This window comes from Pempheris klunzingeri, chromosome 7 (genome assembly GCF_042242105.1).
Source record: "Pempheris klunzingeri isolate RE-2024b chromosome 7, fPemKlu1.hap1, whole genome shotgun sequence".
NCBI lineage: Eukaryota > Metazoa > Chordata > Actinopteri > Acropomatiformes > Pempheridae > Pempheris > Pempheris klunzingeri.
In genome coordinates, this window is record NC_092018.1 from 27,985,532 (window position 1) to 28,010,147 (window position 24,616).

The following is a 24,616-nucleotide window of genomic DNA, read 5'->3' on the forward strand; positions in this document are numbered from 1 at the left end:
CTTGGTGATTAAAATGGAGCTCTCTACGTCACCACATAAAGCCTGCCAGCCAAAATATTCAGACAGGCAAACTCATTTTCTAGCTGGATGAGGGCAAGAAAACCTCTCAATTTTAGTCTGTTTGTTTTAGCTGGAGATGCGGTCACTGATTTTTACAAAACAAGGCCACGAAGCACAGTCATTCTTTTGACTGGGGTGCATAATACTATTTGGCCTCTCTCAGCTGCAGCTGCTCCATTCAGATTTGCAGCCCTAATGAAAGCCCAGAAGATAGTGGAACACAATACATGTGTTTTTCCTCAAACACCATGAATTAGGCCATTATTCAAAGGAGAAAAGATAGGCTAAAGTTTGATGAGCGGTATTCAGGGAGCCGTTTGTTCACATGTGCCAGATTAGTTTTATTTAATAGGATTATGCACACATTGGTATTTGTGTTTTCTGTGTGATTATGACTCCGAATTGTGTCATTTGAATGTATGTCTCAGAAGGCACAGTGAAAATGAGTCCTCAGTGGAGTTTATAACACAGTAGAAGACAAGGCTCTAGCTTTTCCCCACATAATAATGGTTCAAAGACAGAAAAGTTTTTACTTGCATCTAGATAATGTTCCCATATGCACATAGTGTTAGATGTGTTCTGAGAAAGGCATTTGCCTGGTGATTGTTATGTAATGCAATGTAATGAATAGTTCTGATCGAACAGATGAAGACACAAAAAGGCTGTGCTCATTACACCAGTGTAAAATGAATTATGTAACCTGATTAATCACATGCAGAATTGTAGCCAGACTGCAGACAAACACCACCTTGTGGTTCACATGAGTAGCACTGCTATTACAGCTACTGTGCAGAACTGTTCCACTGAGCAACGCTTCTCAGTTTGCAGTTTGCAATTCATCCATTTCATGGCATGTTTTACTGCTTTAAAAAGTTTAGAGGCTTTTTCCACCTCCTTCCTGATGCCACATTTTGGATATTTCTTTTAGATACCAGATTACTACCCTACATAGAACTGATTTCTTGATCTGGATGCACTAAATCATGTCAGGTCAAGACGGTTTTATTCTGTAGACAATCAATAATGATAACTAAAACAGTCACTGTTGTTCATAGACTTTATTAGACATGTGCATGTTTTAATAACATACTCATTTTCACATTATATAGCTACATTGCATATAACATCAATTATTTTTACGTTTAATTCAATAATCCACCATGATTTACATTATGCAGTATCTTATTTTTTGATCAACAGAAACCTCACCTTTTTGCTTCTTGCACTTACATTTATGATTTTTAAATCTGGCAGGCATCGACTGACAATCAGTTCCACTCAAATTTGTACGGATTGAATCTTTTCACAATAATCATACGACGCATTTAGAAAACAATAAAACTAGCGGTAACAAAGAAAATAATGTACATTCACGGTCAAAATCATCCACTATAAATAATGTAAACTTTTAAAAAGAAGAAGAAAAAAAAAATCTGCAGATATCAAAAACATAAATACATAAAAACTTCTTATTTGCATTGCTGTCACAGCTCATCCTGTCAGTCTCAAGAGGTGCCATGGCAAATGGTACGTCTCAATATGGCGAAGAAGCCTCTGAGCGACAGAGTGACATTTTTCAAAGTTAACCATCCATGCTAATTGTGATGGCTCATTTTCATAGATTACACACTCAGTGTAACGATTACACAGCGCTGCTCTTACTGATCTTCTAGCCAGCAGGCTGTGGCGCGATATAGCTCATGTACAGATGCTGAGTCACTGTAAAATTTAAAAATGAAGCCCAGAATCACTAATTCATAAACTCACTAGCCCCAGATAGTCCTGCCTCGTAGAAAAGAAAAAAAAGAAGCATATACAAAATAATTTAAACCAATTTCAAAAATAAAAAAGTTCAGAGACACATAATATCAACAAGCACAAATAGCAGCAGGGGATAAAGGTGACAGTCTGCATCACTCAGAGCTCTGTACAACACATCTATTTGGTTTGACCAGTTACAGAACAACATTCACACATTTATGCACCATTGAGCACAAGGGGTCACTGTGGCTACACAAATAGACGGATAAACACAGGCAGCATGGAGAATCTGCACGGGAATCAGGACTCCTTTAGACTTTTGGCTATTGGGTCTTCTCTAAAATGCATGATATTGCCATACTACGTCAACATTCAAATGGAAAGCACTTCTTGTGGAAGACATTTTTAGTACTTGGAAACAGAATGGTTTTTTTCAGTAACAGTTCAGATTTTCAAGGTTGTGATCAAAGAAAGGGTCGTCAGTGCGAAGGAGGGGCGGCAGGAAGTGCTAAATCTACTGCAAAAGTGTATCCAATAGTTGACATTCCTATATCTTTACATTATTTTGTTTCTCTATCGCATAGCTTCTTCTCACATACTGTGAACCCGTCTAAAACCGAGAGTATGACACAGACTCGGTGTTGGAGTCACACGAGTGTAGAGTAGCGATGCACTGGCAGACTGCTGAACCCTAAAATCAACCTGACATAATCCACTAACTCACTGTACATCCACTAAATTGGTAGCTGGTTCACAGTCAGAAGTTTTTACATTGCATTGCTTTGAAATCAAGGGAGTGTGAAATGAAACCATCTGCAAATAATCAAATTTTTCCACTAACTGTACCTGAACAGTCGCCAACCCTGCCTATGCTGTATCCTACTGTAACACACCCGTCACAGACACAGCAGCACCCCAGGGTGGGAACACCGAGTTGTTGCTTTGTCAAGTGGCAGATGAATAAACCTGAAAATATAGACTTCATACATTAGTCAGTGTCACTGTATTCAAGTATAATTTTGCAGTATACTCTGTGTGCAAATGCATCTGAAAAAGTAAAAACATTCTACCTCATTAAAATGCATGCTTTTCCTTCATTAACAACCACAACACAACTGTAATGGAAGACCCTCACCCACATACAAGTGTCACAATCAATTGGACATCCCTGAGACAACTCCATTTGATCTGACTTTCTTGTCTGTGTAAGGCATGCTTTCAAGGTGGAGAGCTTTCGGGCTTTTGTTCTTGTGCGACAAAAAAGAGGAAGAAAAGTGGCAGCAACAACATACTCACAACAGCTACTAGGTCACTTCACTGACTAATTCAACTACATGTGACGACACAGTTACAAGCGCCAATGTCAGGGGTTGGAAAACGCAACCATTGCCTCCTGTTGACATGCAGCTAAGACATCACCATGAGCGGTCGACAGCTTGAACAGATCTAGCATTAGCTAAACACTGGACATCCTATGTGCGCAACTGTGCTGAGTTAGAGACTGTACAAAAATTATTCTGTAAATATTTTTGGGGGAGAGCAGGGGAAGATCTTTAACATTCTCCATATTTGTGTTTTATTTCATATTTTACATTAGTGAGAGTAATTGTGTACGTGGTTACGTATGAAGTTAAATCACAAATCACTTGCTGCATTTTGTGGCTAAAATAGCAGTTTATTTAGCAGCTCTTTATTCAAAAACAGAGAATGGTTGTATTTTCACTATTTTATGATCCATAAATAATATATTGCGATATATATATTATATATATATATATTAGAATTATATTAATTATATTGAGATAGTGAAAAGCAAGGGAGAGTGTTGCCTTTTTATTTTAAAAAAATAAAATATAAGATTCAGCATCCCTCTCCACCCTGATAATTTTTGTACAGTCCCTTAATTCATTTGGTTGGTCGGCAAACCAACCAAAATTCAAACATAAAGATCACATTGACTTTTACGGCACCAACAAACAAGTGGGAGCAGTATTGTGTTTTATTGTGTGTTGTGTGTTGTTCCTTATTTTGTGTGTTTGTGTGTGTGTGTGTGTGTGTGTGTGTTCATGCATATACAAGCTCTTGTGTGGCGTTGTTTCGTGTGACACTATGAGTAAATGACTTACGTAAGCTTGAGGCGAGGCAAGGAATGTTTCAGACATCAGTGCCTAAATTGACTGAGTATTCAGCTTTTTGTTCATTTTAAAAGGTTCTAACTATTTAGGCAGTGGGTGTCAAGTGTGCACATTTTCATATCAGGGTCAATGTACATGAATTGGAGACGACATCCTGTTGGTCCTTGCTTGTTGGGGGAGTCTGTCCTTCAGTTTGCCTGTCCATCTTTCTGTCAGTCGGAGGGGGGGAGGGGTTTGTTTTACCGTCTCAGTCTGAGAAGAGACTGGCAAAAGATTTGCGTAGATTGCGTATGGTTTCAGCCTTCACCTCATCCTGGCTAAGGCTGGCTCGTGGCGCTGGGGTTTCTGGAATGTTGAAGGTATTGGTAAGAGACTGGGACTTGCTATAAAGAGAGGAAAATGGCAATAGAGGAGAGGGAAAGGCTATTAAAGTCATGCAGCAAACCCATGGAATGAAAAGACTGGTGCGCAGCAAGACAAAGAGAGAGAGAGAGAAATGGAGAGAGAAAAGGCTCAGTAAAAGATGGTAATAGCGCATTCCTTCTCTATAGTCATTCAGTATCACCTTATCATTCCACGTTAGCTTTGGTATGATATGAATAGTGAATGACTCTTCTGGATGTAAAGTGATTCATGTTTTATCGGGGACTGATGACAAGTGTTTTATGCCTCTAATTAATATAATGCAAAATCATTACCAGAGTCAATGAAAATCATCAGTAGGAGAATACATTGACCACTGAGGTAAAAGCAATAATAGAAGCAAAAATACTTCTTTTACAGCAACAGCCTTTTTCCAAAATGGATTAAATTCTTTTTTTTCCTCATCAATCATCAATGACAAAGTGAAAAAAGTTGTTTAGAATTTTTTGCAAATGTATTAAAAATAAAAAACTGAAATATCACATGTACACAAGTATTCACACCCTTTGCTATGACACTCAAAACTGAGCTCAGCTGCATCCTGTTTCCACTGATCGTCCTTGAGATGTTTCTACAACTTGACTGGAGTCCACCTGTGATACATTCAATTGATTGGACTTTGGAAAGGCACACACCTGTCTATATAAGGTCCCACAGCTGACAGTGTATGTCAGAGCAGAAACCAAGCCATGAAGTCAAAGGAACTGTCTGTAGACCTCCGAGACAGGATTGTATGGAGGCACAGATCTGGGGAAGGGTACAGAAAAGTTTCTGCAGCATTGAAGGTCCCGAAGACCACAGTGGCCTCCATCATTCGTAAATGGAAGAAGTTCAGAACCACCAGGACTCTTCCTAGAGCTGGCCGCCCGTCCAAACTGAGCAATCGGGGGAGAAGGGCCTTGGTCAGGGAGGTGACCAAGAACCCGATGGTCACTCTGACAGACCTCCAGCGTTACTCTGAGGAAATGGGAGAACCTTCCAGAAGGACAACCATCTCTGCAGCACTCCACCAATCAGGCCTTTATGGTAGAGTGGCCAGACGGAAGCCTCTCCTCAGTAAAAGGCACATGACAGCCCACTTAGAGTTTGCCAAAAGGCACCTAAACGACTCTCAGACCATGAGAAACAAGATTCTCTGGTCTGATGAAACCAAGATAGAACTATTTGGCCTGAATGCCAAGCGTCACGTCTGGAGGAAACCAGGCACCGCTCATCACCTGGCAAATACCATCCCTACGGTGAAGCATGGTGGTGGCAGCATCAAGTCTGTGAATGTCCTCGAGTGGCCCAGCCAGAGCGCAGACTTGAACCCCATTGAACATCTCTGGAAAGACCTGAAAATAGCTGTGCAGCGACGCTCCCCATCTAACCTGACAGAGCTTGAGAGGATCTGCAGAGAAGAATGGGGAAAAACACCCCAAATGCAGGTGTGCCAAGCTTGTAGCATCATACCCAAGAAGACTTGAGGCTGTAATCGCTGCCAAAGGTGCCTCAACAAAGTACTGAATAAAGGGTGTGAATACTTATGTACATGTGATATTTTAGTTTTTTATTTTTAATACATTTGCAAAAATTTCTAAAAAACTTTTTTCACTTTGTCATTATGGGGTATTGTGTGTAGATTGATGAGGGAAAAAAAGAATTTAATCCATTTTGGAATAAGGCTGTAACATAACAAAATGTGGAAAAAGTGAAGGGGTCTGAATACTTTACGTACCCACTGTAAGTTTTCAGTTGTAGTAAATGGTCTAGTTTAGCTTCATCACCCTTAAAATATCTTTCACCCAGCAATACACCACAAACCTACAGTTTTGCATTAGTCATCAGGTGATTATTTTTATTATATATTGCAGGAATAGTCAAATATTGGCCCATTTTAGTTCGACAGCATATTTAATGGTGGGAATTTGTATTAATGTAACAGTTCAGATTCATTATATTCATCAAATATCTTGTCTTGTATTTTGTGACTGAATGTGAATCAGAAAAAAAATCACTTGAATTCACGTGATAGGACAGTAATATTGAGGGTTTGTACATCTTATAAGACTCTGCTGATTCTGGAGGCCTTTATCATCACATCAAAATCATCAAAAGTGTAGAATTCACTGTTTTAATTTACAGATATTAACTTTGACTGTATAGTTTGATCTTAATTTCTTAGTACTTGCTGGGGATTACATGAGTGATTATATAGATTAAACAACAGGATTTGGTTTACACATCAAGCACTTTTCAAGGAGTATATTCAAACCCTGAAAACACGACAGTTAACAAACAGTTAATTTTCAAAACTTTCAGGACTTTGTAAGAACACTCACTGTTGTTATAAGTGATATTGTTTTATCGAGAATAATTTTTTAAAATGTATTTCTGCGTCATAAATCAATGCTTTGTATAGCAGCACATCAACTTAAGAAGTTTGATATTAAATAACCACTTTGCCTTTTTCTAAACGTTTAAAAAACTTCAAGTCATTTTTCTGTCCATGTTTGCTTTAAGGAGAAAACTGATTTAGAGTAAGATTTAGAGACTCTGGTCACCTGCACCCTAAAACATGGATTGTGGCGGATGTGATAGATTCATTATGGTTATGAGCAACTGCAAGCCAGCTTCCGCTTGTTGATGTGTTTATATATCACAGTCTCTCTAGACGATCTGAAATGTTATGTTTGGTGAAACTGCTGCTGAAGGACTGAAAAAAATGTAAGAATCAATAATTCATGCACATTGAGGTGGATCACTGAATAGATCTCCCATGAGGCATGCATATCTTAAGGCAGGCAAAAAGTAAGAGAGGATCCTCTGTTCGGGTCAGCTGAAAGGTTCACTTCAAGAAAAGGGAGAAGAAATTATTCATCATAGACAGTTACTTACTTTAGTTGTGGAGAGCCGCCCATAGCCGGGTTGTCCTGGCTGGGCTTGCTTGGGGGCTGAGGCTTTTGCTGCAGCGGGGGTCGTCCTCCTGGAGCCCCTTGGCCTTGAGCAGCAGGTCGGGGCTGCTGGGTGGTGGGTGCTCCGGGACGACCAGGAGCCCTCTGTTGCTGTGACCCTCCCTGTGACTGCTGCCTAGGGGGCTGGGTAGGCCTCTGCTGGGGCTGGCCCGATTGAGGTTTCTGGCCAGGTCCTCCTGCAGATTTCTGCTGCTGCTGGGAGACAGACTGTTGCCTCTGAGCTTGAGGTGAACTTCCCTGGCTTCTCTGAGGAGATCCCTGACCAGAAGAAGTTCTCTGGCCTTGAGGAGCTCCTTGACCTGGTGGCCGTGGCTGGGCTGCAGGTCCTTGGTTAGCCTTAGTCTGAGTACTGGGCTCACTGGTGGCAGGGCTGGCAGCAGATTGCTGGGCCTGTGTAGGAGGTTGGCCTTGAGGCTGTGGGCGCTGCTGAGATGGGGGACTTTGCTGAGGACCACCTACAAGAGAAAATTTTAACCAGCAGTTGGATTCAATTACTTTCCCAATACCCTTGCCTTGAGTTGAAAATGAAGATAAATAAAATAAATTCACTTGTTTTTTTTTTTTGTTATTGTGAAAAAGTCAAGTTCTTACCCTGAGGTGAGGGGCGCTGTTGAGACTGTGGTACTCTGGTTTGTGAGACTGGCTGAGGAGACACTGCTTTCTACAAAACACACAGGGGGAAAGAGAGTGAGTATTTGCAAGGGGAAAGGAAAATCAAGAAGGGAAAGGAACAAGGAAAAAAGCAATCATTAAAACAAAACATAAAATAATTGTCTTAATTTTACATGCTGCTACAAGATGTCAGACACCTAGAAAGACATCAACTAGCATCAACTACACAGAGACATCTTCAGTTGTAAGCATGGGTCTCAACTTTGTAAAAACTCATAGAATATTGCAGAATATTGGTTGTGCGCCTGTCAGTTCTACGGTCCTTGTTCATGGGTGATATCTGTTTGTCTGCAATTACCTCAGACCTGCCCAGGAGATCAGTGCTTGGCTCATTACTAATCATTTTTAAAGTGTCTCTTGGTTATAGTAACCATAAATATGACATCAATCTCCACTTCTATGTTGATGACACTCAATTATACATACCCATTAAGCCTGACATCTACAAGGTTTATACCTATCGACCGTTTTGAATTTGTTGTGTTTTGTTTGCTGGTTTTGGAGAAATCTTGAGTATAACTGTGCAGTCCAAACATATCTGACTTGCATTACTAATAAAAGAGGGGGAAATAAAAAAGGTGACGAATCACTGGAGCAGGTGAGGAGTATCTGTTTTTCGAGCACCTGTGCTGGCTGTCCTGCTGTGGCACGGACTGTGGAAGAGCTTGAAGTGCGTGGAACAGCCTGGTTCATCTTAGAAAGTACCAGCTCTGCAATCTGGACGCGATCCTCGTCCTGCTGGTCCCCAATCAGTGGCATAGAACAGTCATCGACCTAAAAATCAACAAAATGATCGATTTAATTAATTCTACATATGATCCCACACAAGTATTCCCTTGATGTCGTTACACTGCCTGCTAGTACCTCTATAATGTAGTCCTTGCCATCTTTACCATGTAGAGCCTCCACAGCACAGATATCCAACCCTCCAAAGATGTCAGCACACGAGTCCACCCACATTCTGTACCTGTAGTAATGTGTGAAATAGAGCTATAACAGTAGAGCGAGACATTATAGGATTTACAATCTCATCTCATCTGCATTTATGAGCTCTTACTTGTCTGACATGGCCACCTGCTCAAGCATAGATGAGCCAGTGTTGGTTTTCCAGTTGCCAGAAATTGATGTTCTCCTGTTGATAAGAATTCAAAAATTATTTTCATGTTGAACTATTTTCATTTGTTATAATTTCATCTGTTGTCTCTTTTGTATTTGGCTGAATCCTAATTTCACTCACATGTAAGCTTTGTAGTTGTCACCAATCTTCTGGATGCGAACATCATACTTTGCATCAATGAAGGGCTCAGATGTGGCATAAGTCTTGGTCAGTGCCACAACACTGGCAATATCTTGAAAGTCATATTGATTGTCCACTTTCACCTGGGGTAGCAAAGATCAAAATATGAATATACAGGCATGTATCGGTCTCAGAAATACTGTGCTCACGTTGAATTGTGTAAACACTCGAGCACTCCAGTACTACCTTTCCCATTCCTGAGTGAGCATGACCCATCTTTACCACTACAGGGAACCGAGGGGAGGTAATCTGTAAGAAGAACATTATAACATACTCATAAATGCTCATAAATAAACTTCATCATAGTACTCCAGTGATTAAAAAACAATTTCTAATCCATTGCAATCAAACAGAAGTGACACATAGCACCCGTCCTCTGTGTCTGCAGGAGATTCTGATTCATATTGATGGCTTGAAAGCCAGCCCAGTACTGTCAGCTTGTGACTGCAGGGGTGGAGATGACTCCTCTGCACCAACAGACTCAGTTTAACTGTACTGACACCGACTTGGCACACAAATAATTAATAAAATCTCTACCATTACCCGCAACAACAACAAAAAAAAACAAAAAAAAACATGACACACCCCAGAAAATTAGATTGGTCTCAGCTGCTAAATGTGATGGAATATTGACATGGAGATGAATTACCCTACCCATGGATGACCTGAGTGTGTGTGTGTGTGTGTGTGTGTGTGTGTGTGTGTGTGTGTCTTTAAGGATTGCTTACTACCCATCAGCACAAGTGGAGAGGGGGGAGGAGAGCAGATGGCAAAGAACTCACCATTTCCTTGTGGTTTGGATAGTAAACCTGTTCAATCAGTGGGAACTCCTCTGGGCCCAGTTGCTTAAAGAGTCTAGACATCTGAGCAAACTAAGACAGAAATGTATATTTAGGATGGAAGAAGTACGTTTTATATGTCTATTATTCAACGTGTAACGTGGTTTCAAATTTGCAAATGAATTAAGGAGAATAATACTTACCACCCATGGTTTGTCGCAGAAATTGTAGACAGAGTGCAAAGAGTTCACACTTGGCAGTCCAGCATACTGCAGTCCAATCACCATGTTTCGGTGGTCTCCGTTCTTGTCCATGCTGAAGGCATGCTGTCTGATCAGCACAAAGTCTGGCTTAAAGGATCTGGGACGGAGGACATTAGCAAAATATTAAACTGCCGCGCAAGACAAACTGAGCAGTTATTAGGTTCTTCCATTCAGGGGACAGTGGAATTTAGAAGAGTTCTTACTTGGTGACCTTGTGCCCATTCCTGATCGCATCCATGTCCACATTATAGGTGCCTGCAGAATTGGCCACCAGGTTGATTTCAGAGAACTCTGCCTATGAGCACAATGGCAAAGCAAATCCCTGACGAACACCATATAAAACACTGTGATCACAGCAGGAGGGCAGCGGATGACTACCTGTTCTACATGAGCCGTGCTGTGAACAGGCTACAATTATAAGATGGCAGACTTTATCTGAAGTGCGTTCTTCCTGTTAAGGGGCCACAGGGGAAATAATGGAAACGCAAGCGCAACATGAAGAACATGGACAGAAATAGGAAGGAAGGAAAATGCCTCAGGCAGAGAAAAAGACTTGAAAACTTTTAGAATCTTCCCAGAGTGCTGTGGGGTGGATTACAGCATGCTGTAAATAGCCACTGACACATGCTGTATCAACACATATTCTCATAAGGCTGCACATTCACTAATTTACCAAAATGATTACTGCTCAGAAACAACCGATTCACTTATTAAATTTTGCATTAGTCAGAACAGCTTTGTGGAAGCATCTGCTAAACAAAACATGTTTCTTCTAATCAGATGTCAAGGGACTGAACTAACGCTGCACTCCCCTCTCCTGTCAATATGTACTCATTATTGAACTGGACCCTGGGACATTTGTCATTCTAAGGACTCTCAGTAAACACAATGATAGCTCCCATTGCGCTGGATGACTCATCTGTTATTTATCGAGGAAAACCGTGAAGTATCACGCATATTGTTGATCGGTGCACCTACAATGTATGTGGGCAAATGGGTTAACAACTGTAACAAACAATAACAAGATGACTCACCAAGGGGCTTGGAGTTGACACTGCCTCCAAAAAATAAAGATATGAAACTAAAAGAGTATCAAAGCAAAGACAAAGGATGCACAATGTGGGCCGGGGGAACATTTTCCATGGATAATTGATAGCTGCTTATGCTTTTGAAAATAAATAATTACCAGCAATGAATACAGTCAATGCCAGGGAACAATACAGCATTTCAGGCCTCGCCATAACAGATCAGAGACAGGACCAGCAAAGCTGAGCTGGTGTCCTTGAAGTAGTCTGGTCTTTATTTTAGCTTCCTGACCTGGTGGAAAGTAAAGGTGAAGACCAACACAGAATAAAGCAAGCAGGCGCAAACCTACCTGCTCGACCTTGATGTCATATTCGCCGTGGACCTTTCTTCCTCTGAAGACCTTCGCCCTGCGTGTGCGAAATGAGGATGTGAATCCATTTGCCGGTTGTATCCAGACACAAAGTGCAAATTTCTCCTGTGAATTGACAGCTGACATTTCCTCCAGCATTCACAGAACATTTCAAAACTCTCAGGCCAATGAAAGTGTGATGTCAAATTCATCGAGCGCGCTGACACCAATGGAACAAAAAATGCTTTTTTGCCCATAAATACTGTTAATACTGTAACTGCTGGCAACCCAGGAGGTTTAAGCTCCTCTTGCCCTCTTAAAGGAACCATAAACACAAAGTAAAGGTAAATGTATTGTTATTTAAACCTACTTGGTGCATGAGGAGATATGAAGTGGACATACTGTAAGGACATAAATACTGGCCGTCCTGTATGAAGTTTATATGCATCCTCATCTCCTGCCTGTTAGACTTCATGGTTGTGACAGGGTGGGAGAACCACCAGGCCTCTGTGCTGTGGGATGGGAGGGTTTGGATGTGATGAAGCACCGATCTGCCTAATTCATTATCACCTCCGGTGTCATTTGAGGCCTAGGATGCAGTGTTTCATCACCTTTGACGCAAAGCCCTGATAAGCATGCATTATGTGCACTGGCGAAGAGGCTGTGCTAACCTGGTGTGCATGTATTTTTCTGGCGCACAATTTGCCCCCCTCCCCCAGAAAACCTGCAGCATCATCATACCCAGAGCACTGGCATCATTTTAATCATTTTCATGACAGATTGCAGGGTGACTTCGACTCAAGCAACAGCTGATCGTCAAATGAAAATGGCTTCTCTGCCTTCAGTGTGCTGCGCCTCTGCCGTGGATGGCACTATCAGCTCACACACACACACACACACACACACACACACGCTTCTGCAAGGTGCTTCTGGTCTCAGCAAGACGCCAACGGGCTGTTACACGTGATGCATCTCACATCACCCGGTGAATCATATGACCTTCTAGATGTTAGGCCACTGCAACCCACGGTCTGGCACACTTTTCTGTCTAGACGAGGCGCCGCGTTGGCGATGCGCACCGCTCTTACCAGTCGGTCTGCTGGTCATCGATGACCAGGAGGATCTTGGCGCTGCTGGAGACTCCTGCCCGGTCCGCTGCCTCTGATAAGGTCGCGGCCGCGGCAGCCGTGGTCTGTTTGACAGCATTGGATATGGACGAGAAGAAGCCTCCACCTCCTCCTCCTCCACCTCCACCTGCACCTGCACCTGCAGGCTGCGGCTGGCTGGTGGACTGGCGCCTCTCCGACGGTCCTGGCGACACTGCGGGGCTTTGCTGCGGCGGGTCCGGGCGTTGGAGATCAGTCATGTAGCCATTGGGCAGGTTGGACATGAAATTGCTGTCCGAGAGGCGTCGACGCAGGTAGTTCATGGTGGGGGCTTAGTGAAGCGACGGGAAGAGGTGCCCAGATATCCTCCAAGTGGATGCGACTTACAACTTGGTGTTCAGCAAGAAAAGGGAATGACTAGGCTACTTTTCCATGTGAGAGAACGGGGATCAGTGTTACCTAAGGGGGGGGGGGGGGGGAGCCTTGTGTTATCGATCAGGAGCAGATTTTTAATATCTGCCTACAGTAGTGAGGAATCGTGACCGAGTAGCTGAAGGAATGATCTGAGGGAAAGCAAACCATCACACAGGCTTTTGGTTAATGCTTAAAAATGAGGATGCAAAGCTCAAATGAAATGAATCTTTTCCACATTTCTATCTGATTTACACCCCTGCACATCAAAGCAGCACTAATCCGTAGTAAGAGTCACAACAAGGCATGAAGGAGCCTACCTGGGAGTGGAGCCGAAACTGATCCGCCCCGAGGATGAGCTGCTGATGCTTTATTGTTATTAGTATTGTCTCTCCCAGGAAAGCATGTAGGTGATGGTCATGTCCTCTGTGCAGGCGGGCAGGCCGTGCTCCGGGTTTGAATCTGTGAAAGTAAAGCTACAGCCCCCTCCTCCGTTCTCCCTGTCCTTCCCCTCAAGCCCCAGTTTTCTCCTCCGCCTGCCCTGCGTCACTCCCAGTCATCCAGAGGGACAAGAGCCTGCGAGGCTGGGCCACGGTCAAGCTGCCCGGTGTGGCAATACCACACTTCCGGGTGCTGTTTTCAAGATAAAAGCACGTTAAATAGGATGGTGGCTAGGTTAATAAGGATTCTTATAGGTTTACTTTTTATTGCTTCATCTTATTTTGCATTTTTGTGGACAAGACTTTACAAATGAAAAACTGTGATAATATGTTATGACATTGCATAACACATGTATATCTTCTCACTAAGGGGAGCACATGTGCATTAGAAATCACACAATGACAGGGGGGGGAAATAAAAGAAAAACGAATGGTGTGACTAATACAGAAAAAAGCCAGCAGTCCACAGTCCTCCTTTTAACCTCCTGTGATCCTAATTAGAAGTTACCCCACACTTTACCCCCCTCCCATCCCTCCTGAGCGTTTCCCCTCTCTTTGTTGAACTCATTCCCCTCCATTAGATACAGGTGATACAGAAATGACCATATTGTGTGTTTCTAGAAATCCCAATTTTTAGACGTTATTCTTCTAAGAAGACAATTCACCTTTAATTTAACACTAATTCTAAAACATTTTACATCCAAATAGGAAATTTGGATTAGGGAAGATTAGGGAATCAAAGAGCTTTTTTTAAATCATCATAACCATTTGATTCTGTAACGTTATGTGGTTCTCTGCCCTCCATCCTTTGCTGTTCATACATGTAAAGCTATTTGCCAGTAGTTCACTTGCACTCCATCTGTTGCCTGTTTTATGTCACTGCAAATTGAATATCTGAGTCTTGGCCATACCAGCTGTACAAAACAAGCAACTGGAAATGTCTCCTTTGGCTTTGATGGACATTGGTGATTTTACCTGATTCATCAATTTAAATGAAAAATAATAAACATATCATTTGCATGAAAATAATTCCTGGCTGTAGCCCTGAATATTTAAAGGAGTGGCAGCCACATTTCTGTTGAAGGGAAGGTTACTGGACTTCCGGTGTGGCTGAGCCTGTGTTTGTGTGACTTGACGCAGCAGTGCTGGGATATGATGGTGGTGCTGATGAGAGCAGGGTGACAGGGGCGTCGCTCAGTGCCAGACATGAGCGTGCTGCTGACTCTGCGGGCTGCTGCATGGGTGTTGATGTTACATTGCAACTTGATGTGTGCAATAAAACGGCAGAGGCACGTAGTTTGGCCGTTAGGGCGCTGACACAGGGTGTTACTTTTTCATTTTCAGCGGAGTCAATACAGATTGCGCCATCTGTTGACGACACTTGGAGCCAGAGATCGACGCAGACCCCCGGGGGGGGTCTCAGGTCTCTGCTGTGGAAACTGCACAGTGCGGAGAGACTGAACCGTGTTTGCAGTGGACACAGGTGCTCTTTTCCTACCTGCATCAGGAGAATAATGACAAAACAGCACAAATGAATGAAATAAAATGCAGATTTAAACGCTGGCATTCAGCAGTTTGCTTTTGGCAGGTGCTGTTTTCACCGTAGTTTTGGTTCCTAAAATTAACCAAACTGTAAGTGAAAACCTATAATAACGAAAGTAAATAATAAAACAAATAAGTTAGCTTAGTCTGATAATAAATGTATAGATTTTGCTGTTTGTCTCACTGTTGGCTGACATCCCTGTATCTACATCATTCAGCGTCCACACCCACGGTGCTTTATGGAGGAATTTATCATTCTTTATTCTACATAATCAGATCAGGTGTAAAATAAATTATTTGCACCCATGTGCAAGTAGACACACTGGAACGTGTTAATGTCCTAATTTGTTTGCTCGTTAGTATAGTGGGATATTCAGGCTTCAAATGAGATGTATAATGACAAGAGCAGCAGGAAACTCCACAAAGCACTGTGAGTGCTTGTATTTGTTCATTTACATGAACAGTATCATGATTGTTATCATTTTGATTTGTCTGATTAATTGCAGTGCAAACACTTCTACTACAAAGATTCACTGGAGGAATTCTGTTTTCTCTCATTCCATGATCTTATTAACAGCTGATATAGACAGAGGGAAGTACTATTTTAAACAAAATCATTTGCAAAATACACCAATACAAAAAAATGTAATCAAATACTGTCGAACTGTATTGTGATAATCACTTCTCTCTTTCTAAGCATTAGGAATCAGTGAACATTTTGTTAGTATAGTAAAACAGCAAACAAGACATCCAGGGAAGCATTTTCTCAGCTGTCTGAGGAACAGACAGGTGGATGAATAATGCCACAAAACAAGAAAAACTTGAGTGACTTTTAACCCCAGATTCCTTGGATTTTTAAATATTTACACTGCATGTGGAATCTGTCAGTGAGCAAACACATTTTGCAAAATGTAGTGAACAGCACTTTGCTTGTCTTGTTTTGTTTCTGTTTTGAAATGCGTGCACAGCAGCCTTGTGCAGGTTCTGAAGGCGTGCTGTTGGAGTGTTTGACTTAGGGGGGGCGCTGTTTAGCTTGAAATGAGCTCATCACAACACTCCTCGTGCACGTCCTCACAGTTAGGCCTTCATACGTGCAGCTCTTTCTCATTTCAGAAGAAATGTTCCTTATGACAGTAACCACCTGCAGTATTAACTGGATTAAAACAGGGTGATATATCAGCCAATACCAGGGCAGCATTTTTTTATTGATTCTCAATGAACTAATGTGCAACCATATCAATCGTACACATATGATTTGCAAATGTAATATGTTCACATATCAGTTACCCTCTAAATGATTTTCCAGCAGCACCAGTGTCACACAGTATCTGAGTGAGTGGCCTCCAAGGATTTTCTACGTGTGGCCAAACTCCTCACTATGCCCGGGCGAGATTGTTCTCATGGCAGCAGCATTTTCAGGACTTAGGAGTCTTTGTCTGGCCATCAACAAAAGCCTTTGGATTACTGGTGAGGCAGGCTCACAGCACAGCTGCGTGCGTGTATGGGCAGGCCAGTGGAATGACTGGAGCTCCGGTGGGCTAAGAACTCGAAAAAATGCAGTTTGGTGAGATTGCAGATTAGGAGGGAGGGAGAGGGCGAGGGAGAGGGAGAGGGAGGGGAGTGGGACAGGTGCTAGCTCCATGGAGGGAAACAAAGGGCACACCTCACTTTCTTCAGGGATCAGGGAGAAATGTAAAAAGTTGTGTGAAAAAAAAAGTGAGTTATAGCCAAAGAGCCATACGGTGTGTGTGTGTGTGTGTGTGTGTGTGTGTGTGTGTGTGTGTGTGTGTTTTGCTGTTGCTGTTTTATGACATCTTGTCCTAAAGAAAGTGCTGAATAAAGCCAAAGTGTCTCTAGTCAGTGTGGATTCTGTGGTGCTATGACATTTAGCAACTCTGCTTTCTACCTCTGAGACAGCCCTACCTGTGAGCTCATTCTGCCTGCAGGACAATAACAACACAGAATGAACGGGGGCTCTGGATTGGTCCCGACAGCAGCCAATCTGAATGCACGGAATGAGTCACAGGGAAGCCACTGCACCTATCTGCACTCACCTGATACTTTACCTGGCTGAGCTCAGAGGCAGCATCTCATTACCTTCCCAATACAATCCATAACTGAGGCTCATTGTGTCCTGTAAGCTCCAGCACTTAAGGTGTTTCTCTGTATTTAGCTTCTCGCAGACAGACACACGGAGCCATGGCTGTGGCTAATTTCCAATACATCACTCGGATGAGCAGTGGCTTCAAGGTCTACATTTTAGAGGGTAAGCTCGATTATGGCTCTTCTTTTGATGCCTCATGTTGCTCGAAGAGAGTGAACACTTCTACTTCTGTATTGTATTATAATAATACTGTCTGGTTTGTTTGTTTATCTCTTTAGATCTTGTGTCATGTCACAACCTGATGCAATACATGTGTTCTTTACAGTGACATTTACTTTTGCTCTTTGGATGATATTCATGTAAATAGAGATGTGTTGACAGTCACATGGAAAATATTCACCAACAAGAGATTTGTGAGATATGTTTAGTTTTTTTGTCATGAAGAAAAGATAAGTTTAAAACAAAAGGATCAGGAAATCTAGTAGATTTCAAACGGGAAATCTACTCCGAATAGAGAATAAAGAACTTTGGTTAATAGTAATACTGATAGTAATGCTGTCCTCAAGATGAACTAAGATTCTGTCACATGCGTTCTCCCACACAGCTAGGGTTCTTTGGACTATTCACAAATTCTTTCAAACACAGCAAAACAGGAGGTCAGGCAGCATATTCCCTCTGCTAAGAAATATCCATGCCTGAGGCAGTAGAAAATCAGCATAGGTGTGGTTATACCTGCCCCCCCCCTCCGCTTCCACAATGGCGCTCTGTGTGAAGGAGTAGCTCACAGGTGTTGGAGTGTTCAGCCAGTAAGAAATGCGCATTGGAATGAACACTTGGGGTGCGAAGACACAGTGCACACAACTTGCATTGTTGCAGACGTATCACCTCGTTGTTTATTCAGCAAGGCAGTAGATGTTGCTGTGACTTCTTTCAAAGAGCTGAATGATGAAATTTGAATACAGTCTAAGGAGCTCTGGATGACTCCCACTGCCCCATCAGTGTGGATATTCAAGTGTTAACCGAGCATACAGTCAAACAATAGGCCGCAGTCTAATTATGCTGCCATTACATTTCCAGACAATGCTTTGTGTTTTGACTGTATGTTTGATTGTTGGAGCAGCTTACTGACGTGAGACAGGAGCTCCAGCAGCAAATGGATTTAAAAGTAATACTCTTGTTGCGTTGATTTAAATTTACTAAGTGGTGTACCTGCCTTTAGAAAAAACACAGTAAACATATCATTATGTGGGTTTAACTTCCTGAGAACAAACAGTGCATTTCTTTTATTCAGCACACCAGTGACATCATCATCATCATCTACTTGCTTGAACTCTCAAAGTTTCAAAAATCCAATGTCTATCTGTGTGTGTGTTCTCCCTGATGGCCCCCGATCACAGATTGGTGCCCTCAAAGACAGAAAGCCATTAGAAGTGAGGCACCCCATCAATAACGAAACCTGTTGATCACGTCCTCTCCACTGTGTGACAGGGCTGATTGCCAACATTATGCTGAAAAACAACATTTACCGTTAGCATTGAATCAGCTGTGCAGTGTTGTAACCCTCACTAATCAGGTCGATCGAGTTCCACAAGTTAACGGAGTTTACAATTAACGGTGTTTCCCACGAATGGCAGTCATGCAGGTCGAGGTCATGGATCAAAACAAACACACTGATCACAGAGTGACACACACTATTGTCAGTGTAGTGAAATCAGCATTGCAAGTATATGGTGATAAGTCTTGCCAAAATATGATCATACGATCATATGAGTCTATGGTATTGTATGTATGGTTGTAGTTTTGCAAGAGCCTAAAAATTCTAATTCTGCACTCTACTTTTGTTTTTTAGGTCAGCCCCACCTCAGGAGTGAAGACAGATACAGACATATCACGAATGACCGGGCTCGAGTCCCAACTGTGTATCCAATCAAACGCAAGCGCAGCCACGAGAGAGGCCTGACGTTGGAGGAGAGGTTGGTGAAACTGGTTTATTCCTGCTTCCCGTGATAATTCAAGATCAACGAAAATGCAAATTCTGTCAAACAGAATTGTGACATTCACGCAGATGAATACGTGTTTCAGGCGAGAGCGGGCACTGAGCAGAAGCAGCGGCAGAGCTGCCCAGAGAGCAGCACCGGCGCCGGCGGTGTTCAACAGGCCGCAGAGTCCCACATCTACCTGGAGTCCCACACCGAGCCCCACCAGCCCCCTGCCCCCCCATGTGTACTACACACCAATCATGGATGAACCCCTTGCCCTCATCAAGAAACCAAGAAAAGACCATGAAAGCACAGAGGAGAAGGCCAAACCCTCTTCTACCACCCAAATCCAGGTAACTCGCCAACAAACACTAAAGTGCTACATGCATCATCGACTTGTTCTACATGATTTTCTCAAAGATGGTGGATGTTTGGGCTCTTATAACCTGTAAAAAGGGTCAGCACAGTATGCCCCTTTGTAGTCTCAGTGTAGCTCCGGGCTACCCGCAGCAGTGGCACATCTCCCATCTGGAGTCAGAATGTATACATGCCTAAGCGTGTCCGAGCTATGCAATCCAGCCGGATTCAGGAAGAAAATGTGAGCAATGGATAGAGGAATGCCATCAACAAGACCAAACAGACTGCTCTCTCTGTGAACTGTATATGCCACCCCACTGGGGAGTGATTTGACTTTTGTGGGCAAACCCAACCAGTTTAATTGGTTTTCAAACCATGTTGTTTCAATAACTGAACTTTGTACACTGTTTGGTTGTAACAGGATGCACGCAGTCAGGTCTTTTAAAGGTTTGTGGAATGAAGAGGAAGCACAAAGCAGGGATGCTGTGTTCTCCGTGCAGAATTACAGTAATTTTCCTTTAATTAATGACCTGTCTCTTTCTCTGTTATTTCTTTTTCAGATGCGTCCCTCTGTAATCACCTGTGTGTCCTCATCGAGAAACCCCTCCTGCAGATCCGACATCAACAGCAGCACCTCATCAGGTCAGTCTCACACTCCTGTGGGTGAGCTCACCCACCAGACGCTCACTCCCCAGTCGTCACACACGCATCATAATGCTGATATCCACTGACTCACTGAGGTGTGTGTTTGACGTATATCATCCTCCCTCTCCCAGTGATTTCCAAATGCAACTACGACCACGTGGTGGAGGAGCATTTCCAGAGGAGCCTGGGAGTGAACTACCAGACAGCTCGCTCCCAGCAGCTCTCCATCAGCGTGTCTGTCGACGACCACTTTGCCAAGGCTTTGGGAGACAAATGGCTGCAGATTAAATCCAAGTCTTCCTCCTGTTCTTCAACACCTCCCAGCAGCCCAAGTGTTACTCACTCCCCCACCTACAGCCACAGCCCAAATCAGTCCCGCAAAGAGTCCACCAGCAGCTCATCGTCAACTTCCAGCCACTGGTCCGGCAATTAAAGCAGAAATGGCCCCTGATATGGGAAGAAACTGGACTTTTAATGTTTCACTGCGTGCAGCTCTGCTTGCTGAGCAATGGAAATGCCAACGCTTGTGTTTTGAGGGCGAGCTAACAGATGCAGGAGTGCCGTCACTTTGGACCACTGTGTGTCCAAGTCTCAGACACACTGATGGAGACAGATGTAGCGTTCAGTGGGACGTCCTTGTTTGGCTACATGTCTATCCTCTGCTTGTCAATAGCATCTGAATACAATGAGATACTGTAGGCGGTGTTGTTGGATGGTTGAACAACCAGCCAAGTAATCCTTTACATTTCTCCAGTTTTGTGTCACTCTTTTAATGCAGCCTGGATGCCACAATTTCATTGTATTATATTTATATCCTGATACACTTGGGTTTCCTTACAGTCGAAATGACTAGCCTATCTGCTGTATGATATTGTGCTTATAAGCTGTACACAAAACAAAGACTTTTAAAAAGACTTTGAAAAATAAAATTCTCAAAAATCCTTTTAATGTGTTTTTTGTGTGTGTGTTTTTGTATTTTTGTATAGTGTTGTCAGACAAATCTGTAAAAAAAAAACAAAAAATATTTGATCACAAAAATGAAAAATGAAAAGTTCTGGCAGAAAAGCAAAACTGACATCACAATATGAATAAAACTCACGTATACCTCGTAAAAACAGGGCAGGGTGGTGCACCAGACAAACCAAGCAGTGAGTCAGTGAGCGTCTACAACACGTCCGGCACACACATGGTGTTTTACACTCAGGGGTTGTTGCCACACACTGAGTGGAGATTAAATGGATGCATGAGCAACACATTTGGGACTTTTTCCTGTAAGTTAGGGGGAATGTAGGGTGCATGTTCCAGCAGGCAACAGGTCTTGTGTTCTGACATTCCTGTCTCCTGAGAAAATGACTCTGTAAGATCCTACAGATCCTGTTTGGCAAGGGATAGGAGGGAGGGAAGAGGGGAAGGAAGGGTTGGGCTAATATAAGCCTGTGCATGAGAACCACCTGAGCTCTTCAGTTACTTATTTGCATGTCCTATCTTGCCTAACTTTAAAAATGATATGCAACATTTAAAATCTATCTTTGAAATTACAGAGTTGGTCAATTTGAAAGAATTGGGAAATAACCTAGATGTTCTGACAAGTTGAATATCTTGAGAGGGAAGTTGTAGATGGGGGATGAGAAAAAGGGGGAAATGTGAACTGGATGCATTTGTACGTTTAAATTGTTAAAATAAAAGATGTATAGAATAACGTCATTGGGTGGTTTGAGTTAGGACATCTGCACAACACTTCAAATCTTCCACTGTAATCTACTGTAGCATAACACAGGGTTTGCATCTAACAGATCTTGCAGCACGTCCACACATACAGGAGCACAGTGTGAAGTGCTGGTTACTGCTTTTCCTCATTAAGAGTTGAAACTGGTATTTCCACATGGCGTATATTCATCAGCCGGTGGAACCTGAACAGGAGCATTGATGCCACCTAGAGGCTCCTTGGTACACTTTAAACAGCCGACAGTGACAAATGGTCTCATGCTGCATGATGAACAGCACAGACAGCTAAACACGCTGCAGGTAAACTTGTTGAGTGACCTTTGGAAACTAAACAGAGCGAGATGAGGGAATAAAAATCCCCAGTTTGCCACTAGGAGGCAACTTTAAACTCAAAACTATCAACCTCATGTGTCTGGCACTGCTAAACAAATGAATGCTTGATCCAATTCTGTGAGGAGTCTACATTAATATTTTTAAGTTTGAATTAATTTCAGGATATATATTAATCACCTTTATCTGTTTGAAGCCCCACTCCATATTTGATGCAGTAAATGAAACACGTTCAGCTATTGAAGAGTGATGTTTAGAGCAAGAAGGCTGAATGTGGTCGTTGAGATGATAGAGAACAAGTGGCCATGAGAATGCCAAGAGAAAAAACTTCTCAAGCCGCTGCAAAACAGATGCACATTGTTTGAGGGCAGGAGATAATTGCGATTCTGAATACCTCAAACATGACAGAAAACAACATTTAAGTCATTCTGATTGTGGCAGTGATAATTAAGTATGCACCACAGTACAGAAGATTGGCCAAGCCCGCTGGGAAAGTTCTTGCACCGTGTCTGTGTCTGTCAAAAGTAAGATCACTGACAACAAAGCACAGAGCATTTTGTAAATAACTGAAATTACGGCTGTAATCTCATGAGAATATGATTGCACGGAATGATTGTGTTTCTGTTGTGTGGAGACGTGTAGGATTCATTTGTGTCTAAACCATCAAACATACCTTGGATGATACATAATGATCGTTGGGTTTCAGGCCGCTGATGTTCACAGTCTCAAACCTGTAGCTTTATTTAACAGTGACAAATTAATATGATATGAAACAAGCTTTATGCTTTTTCCCGGTTTATGTACATGTGTGGAGCTGCTGTTGATGCAGCTGCAGTTCACGTGACCTCAACTGGAATATTTCAATAGACAAGAAACCCTCACAAAACTCAGCCTGATGTTACTTAAGTGACACAACAACACATAAAATGACTTCTTTTCAGGGTAAATTTAACATCAGGGAAGCAACAGCGACAGAGAATCAGCTGTGAGATCTCTGCGAATACTCTCATGTTCTTCTAAACTAGATTTTATGTGTTTGTCGTTCATTTCACAATAGAATATCAGAATTACCGCCTCGCCATTGTCTGTCTCCTCCAACCAGGCAAGACCCAAGATTAGCGTCACCAGTTCAGTGTCCCACCAAATGTGAAGAATGGTCACAGTCTCCCTCTTCTGTTTCTGAGTTCTGTCGAATAATGGCAGAATATTGTGATGTGAACGTGAAGTTAGCCTCTGACGTTTTGGACATTAAATGTCACTATTTAATTATTTTAGACATTTCCTAATAATCAGCATATGGATTCTTGAGTCGTGGCCAACAAATGTGTTTTGTGAGGTCCCATTGACTTTTACGTTTGACCTTGAATCAAAATTGTAATCATCCTTAAGTCGTCCTTTTCCAATTGGACGTTTGCGCCAAATGTGAAATTCCCTCAAGGTGTTCCTGAGATATGGCGGATGGACAGATAACCTGAAAACATAATGCCCTCGGCCTCGACCCTCACCGGCACAGACACGTTAACAACAGTGTTTTTACAGTGAAACAAGCCAAACAGTTTTTACACTAATCAAACTGTCTAAACCTGACACCTAGAATCAAACAGGGCCTCAAATAGGAATTTGATTTTAATATGTGAAATCAGGCTTCAGGTGAAGGCTCCAGTCACATTAGACTGACCAGTGTGGATATTCTGTTTTGTTAGATGGTTAGAAATATCTACTGGTCAAAATATCTACTGCAACAATATGTTTTCTCTTGGGTTTTTTTTTATCTATTGCTCCTGTTCCTCACTAGTTAATCTATGCAAAACATCCATTTCTCCTAATCCACTGGCTGCTGTATTTAGCTTGTTATCATTGGATTCCAGTGTAAGTCGTCCTCAAAGAAAAGCCACAGCATCTGCATGCTGATTAATGGTCATGAACAAGAAGTCTGACAGACTCCCTTCTTTTATAACATGGGTGCAAGAGATGATGTCTATGAACAGTTTATCTAACGCAACAAAAAGGGTAACATTGATACACAAAAGAAAGTGTGACATGATCCGAGTTGGGGGTTGATATCCAGGAAGCTCTTCTAGCTGTAGATGTGTGTGTGTGTGTGTATGTGTGTGTGTGTGTGGTGGTATTCGTCACATGTATGCCTGTGAACAACCTTCTTTTCCAGTGGAGCTGTGACTCACGTCCATTTGAACTTGGTCACATGCGTTGGAGAGGTCAGACTATTCCACACAGGTAGCACTTGTGTGAACTTGTCA

At 42.4% G+C, this 24,616-nt stretch overlaps 2 protein-coding genes across 3 annotated transcripts; one reads left to right on the forward strand and one right to left on the reverse strand.

The window, feature by feature from the left end:
- Positions 1-4,203: 4,203 nt before the first annotated feature.
- syn1 (synapsin I) lies at positions 4,204-13,148 on the reverse strand. Of its 2 annotated transcripts, none has more exons than XM_070834035.1 (13): positions 12,808-13,148; positions 11,720-11,777; positions 10,548-10,639; positions 10,285-10,441; positions 10,085-10,174; positions 9,489-9,551; positions 9,243-9,385; positions 9,063-9,137; positions 8,870-8,972; positions 8,630-8,779; positions 7,925-7,994; positions 7,257-7,788; positions 4,204-4,339 (listed from the first exon to the last, which is right to left on the reverse strand). In XM_070834035.1, exons 1-13 carry the CDS (start codon positions 13,146-13,148, stop codon positions 4,204-4,206), a joined length of 2,010 nt encoding a protein of 669 aa, XP_070690136.1. The 2 variants fall into 2 exon arrangements, with proteins under 2 accessions (XP_070690136.1, XP_070690135.1); XM_070834034.1 differs by having other exon boundaries at positions 7,257-7,799; positions 7,924-7,994.
- A 4,198-nt stretch (positions 13,149-17,346) lies between these two features.
- vgll4l (vestigial like 4 like) lies at positions 17,347-21,198 on the forward strand. Its single transcript, XM_070834382.1, has 5 exons — positions 17,347-17,484; positions 19,172-19,295; positions 19,405-19,654; positions 20,219-20,300; positions 20,435-21,198. The coding sequence occupies exons 1-5, from the start codon at positions 17,418-17,420 to the stop codon at positions 20,734-20,736; spliced, it is 825 nt and encodes a 274-aa protein (XP_070690483.1). The 5' UTR covers positions 17,347-17,417; the 3' UTR covers positions 20,737-21,198.
- The last annotated feature ends 3,418 nt before the right edge of the window (positions 21,199-24,616 follow it).